This window comes from Borostomias antarcticus (genome assembly GCF_949987555.1).
Source record: "Borostomias antarcticus genome assembly, contig: scaffold_60, whole genome shotgun sequence".
Taxonomy (NCBI): domain Eukaryota; kingdom Metazoa; phylum Chordata; class Actinopteri; order Stomiiformes; family Stomiidae; genus Borostomias; species Borostomias antarcticus.
The window spans coordinates 946,927-950,714 of NW_028175837.1; the positions used below are offsets into that span (position 1 = coordinate 946,927).

General features: G+C 50.7%; 1 protein-coding gene across 1 annotated transcript; it reads left to right on the top strand.

The window, feature by feature from the left end:
- Window positions 1-1,090: 1,090 nt before the first annotated feature.
- Window positions 1,091-2,964, top strand: LOC311329137 (uncharacterized protein; the record flags this gene model as incomplete). The annotated part of the gene is made up of 3 exons (XM_084463014.1): window positions 1,091-1,171; window positions 1,519-2,364; window positions 2,473-2,964. 3 exons carry the CDS (start codon window positions 1,091-1,093, stop codon window positions 2,962-2,964), a joined length of 1,419 nt encoding a protein of 472 aa, XP_084319140.1.
- Between the last annotated feature and the right edge of the window lie 824 nt (window positions 2,965-3,788).

Below are 3,788 nucleotides of genomic sequence, written 5' to 3' on the forward strand. Positions count from 1 at the left end.
ACATGACTGTTGCCTCGCGCACTAGGAGAGACTGGTGACGCGAGGCTACTCGCGCACAGAACATCGTTCCCATTGACCTCAGAGGACGCGCGCTTCTACAGTCAACACCTACAGTAGATGTGTACCATCCTGTCTCTGGGCTTCCATAGCATACCAAGCCACTGTTTCTCAGAAGGGATGTCTTTGATCGCTTGTCATGTAGCTTATAAACTCTGATGACGGTACTGGTTCCTCCTTGACTGACTTCACTGGTCATCCAGCCATAGGCGTAGTTTTAGGTATGGACGCTATGGACATGTCCATACCAAAGCCACGGAAACACGAATTGTCCCTACCAAAAATAATACAGAGTGAAAACTGTAGTTTTTTATTACCATTCACAACTTGCGAAAGCAAAACGGTTGGGAATTAAGACCAGGTTGACAGCTGCGTTCAGCAAGCTATCCAATCAACAATATACAGTAGCCTACTTTCCCCCCTCCCTCTGTGACCCAGCGAGGGCCTCGCGAGCTCAGCAGCTCACAGCACATCGAGCATCGACTGTCGGCAACAGCGGGAATTTTGATTAAGCAGAAGTAAGATTGAAGTTATTGAACAATAGGGAATACAATATGTTGACCGACAATTATTTTTCTGTACAGAGTTGTATCAATGATAATAGTTTAGTTTGCGTCCTACTAAATGCCTATGTAAACTGTTAGTGCTAGCTGGTGGTGCAGCTAGTCAGAGCTGTACGTATTACCTATAACGTTAGGTCTCGTAAACGTTTGCTGAGGCAGAGATAAGGTGCTGTAATGTTGTCATAACAGTTGTCTTTAGCTAGTAATAAATCAGTTTTGGTATAACCGTTGCAAATTCCTAGGTTTGAGCAATGACTAGCTAGGTTCACTCGCCCACTGAATTGCATAACAGGCTAAACAAACGAGACTAGACGTCTGGTTTGTTTATGCAATTCAGTCCAAGTCCAGCGTAATTATGTTCATATTTCATATGCTACACAGAATAGGCTGTAGGCTACACGGAAAAGAGTGTTTCATGTCTGCAAGTAGTTTGATATTGTCAATCATTTCCCTTTTATGACCAGACAAAAATGGACATTGTAATTTTTTTGGTCAAAGCAGCAGAAAGGCAGGACCTGGAGAGGCAGGCAGGAGATGCATCAGGGTTACAGGTGAGATTATAGTCTGACTCAACAGATGTAGGTTTTGTGGATAAACCTTGTCATTCGTTGTCACATTGCCCAATCACTGGCGACGGAAATTAATCTGATTCGGCCACCACCCAGATTCAATCCAGACTACGTGAAACAACAACAACCTATTGTGTCCCTACCAAAGCTCAAATCAAACCTACGCCCCCGCATCTCGCAACACTTAAACTATGTATAATCGTACTGTGCCATAGGAGTAGCCAATGCACTGTGATATCTTATGATCACTGTACTACAGTGTATTGACTGCATGAATGTGACCCCGGTGTGACTGACTGGTTGTCCCTGTGCCCCCCTGACCCCCATAGCCTTTAGGAATGACGAAGCCCTGCGAGACTGTCTGGGTGGAGGAGCAGCTGCAGAACGTGGCCAGAGACATGGGCCGCCGGATGGCCATGATGAAGAGGGAGTTGAGGGAGGAAGACGAGAGGAGGAGGAGGCAGGAGAAGGAGATGAGGAGGAGCGAGACAGCCAGGATGGTAGAGGAATACCTGAAGGACAGAGAGACGCAGAGCCAGGAGAGGGACCTCGTCGGCTCACAGATGCCCAGGTTGAGGAGGGAGGCGTGGGTGGAAGATGAGGGGAGGCAGGAGGAGGAGAAGAGGAGACCCGGGAAGTCGGAGGGGTGTCTGGAGCGCATGCAGGTGCTCCTGACGAGATCGATGAACGACCGGGTGACCGCGTTGAGGGTCGAGTTGAGGGAGGAAGATGAGGGGAGGAGGAGTAAGGAAGGGGAGAGGAGGAGGAACGAGATAGCCAAGATGGTTAATAAATGCCTGGAGGAGAGAGGGGAAAGGAGCCAGGAGAGAGAGAAGTACCTCCTGATCAGGGAGTTGGACCAGCGGATGTCCAGGTTGAATGTGGAGTTGAGGGAGGAAGAAGAGGGGAGGAGGATTGAGACGGCCAGGATGATGAAGGAGAGAGTGTTGTGGGCCCAGCTCGGTCTTTGGGTCCAGTCCGGGAGTCGAGTCGTAGGGGCAGTGAGGCACACGCTTCGAGGACGCGGACTCCACCCCTTGCCGGAGAGGCCGGCTCCGCCCGGCAGCAGCAACAATCACCTGCCAACTCGTTGCAGCTGTTGCCTGTTAGCGGAGCCTCTACAAGAGGACGCTGGAACCACCGCTCGGGGCTCAGACGTTTCTAGCCCTCATAGGGTAATCAGACGAGCTGGCTATCGCCCCTGATCCATTTTGAAGTTTGCTTATTTCGACTAACGATTTGTTTTCCCTGTGTTGTGTTCCCTCTTTTGTTCCCCCCGGAAGGTCCAGCGTCCTCGCGCCTCTCCGGCCCCCGCGTCCTCCCGGCCTCCGCGCCGCGTTTCCCATTCGCTTCCTGCCCTCGACTCTCCCCTCCCGGACTCCGCTCCCCGCACGCCTCCTGGACCTCCCTCGCTCCGCGGGACTGCCGCCGCTCCGCCTCCTCTCACCACCAAAGACCGCCAGAGTTCCCGGACCCTTCCCTCCACCTCTCGTAGGGCCTCGCAGCACATTCACAAACACATTCCGGCTGATACCCATACCGCACACACCGCACCCACGCACCCCTCTTTGTTTCCCCATCTCATGTACATACCACACACACGCATCCATACATACCCCCCATTGGTTTGCACCTCCCCCATTTTGTTGTGGCACCAGTTCTCCCCATTTTATTATTTATTATTAAACGGCCAAGTGCCAACCACTCCCCTCTGTCTGCCTGTTCTGTCCGGGGGTCTCACTACACGGGTCCAGGGTCCGCGTTCCTGCCCCTGACAGAGAGAGGTAAAGAGCCAGAAAATGGAGCAGATGCAACTGGAGAACATGATGGCCGTCATGATCAGGGAGTTGGACCAGAGGATGAAAAGGTTGAGGACGGAGTTGAGGGAGGAAGATGAGGGGTGGAGGGGGGAGACAGCCAAGATGTCTGATATTGCTGTTCAGTGTCCCTCTAGGGAGCTGGCGACCAGTGACCAGCTGCCATCTCAGACATCTGGGGGCATCTTTGCTCGCCTGAAAAAGATGAGGAGTGAATTTAAGATGAGACAGCAGGAAAAGAAAGAGAAGAGGAAGGCCAGGCAAGAGGAGGAGAAACAGAAAAAGAAAGAGGAGAAAGATAGAAAGCAGAAAGAAAAGGAACACCAGAAAAAGATGAAGGCTCTAGAGAAGCACCGGAAGAAAACCGAGAACTTCCTGGACTTCATGAAGTGCAAAGAAATGGAGGAGCGGAAGCAGAAAAAGAAAGAGGAGAAGAAAGAGAAAGAGGAGAAGGATAGAAGGCAGAAAGAAAAGGAAATTGAAAAGCAGAAAGAGAAGATGGCTGTAGAGAAGTGCTGGGAGAAAACCGAGGACATTAAAAAGTGGAAAGAAGAGGAGGAGAGGAAGAAGGCCAGGGGAGAGGAGGAGAAAGAGAAACAAAGAGGAGAAAGAGAAAGATGACGAAAAGGGAGAAACAGTAAAAGAAGGGAGAAACAGGAAAAGAAGACGCAGGAGCTGCTGGTAGAGGAAAAAGAACAACCATTGCAAAGGTGAGAGTATAGCCACATAGTATACCTTTAGCATCACCTGTGTTTCCTTCACAGTACTTGAAAACACACAAG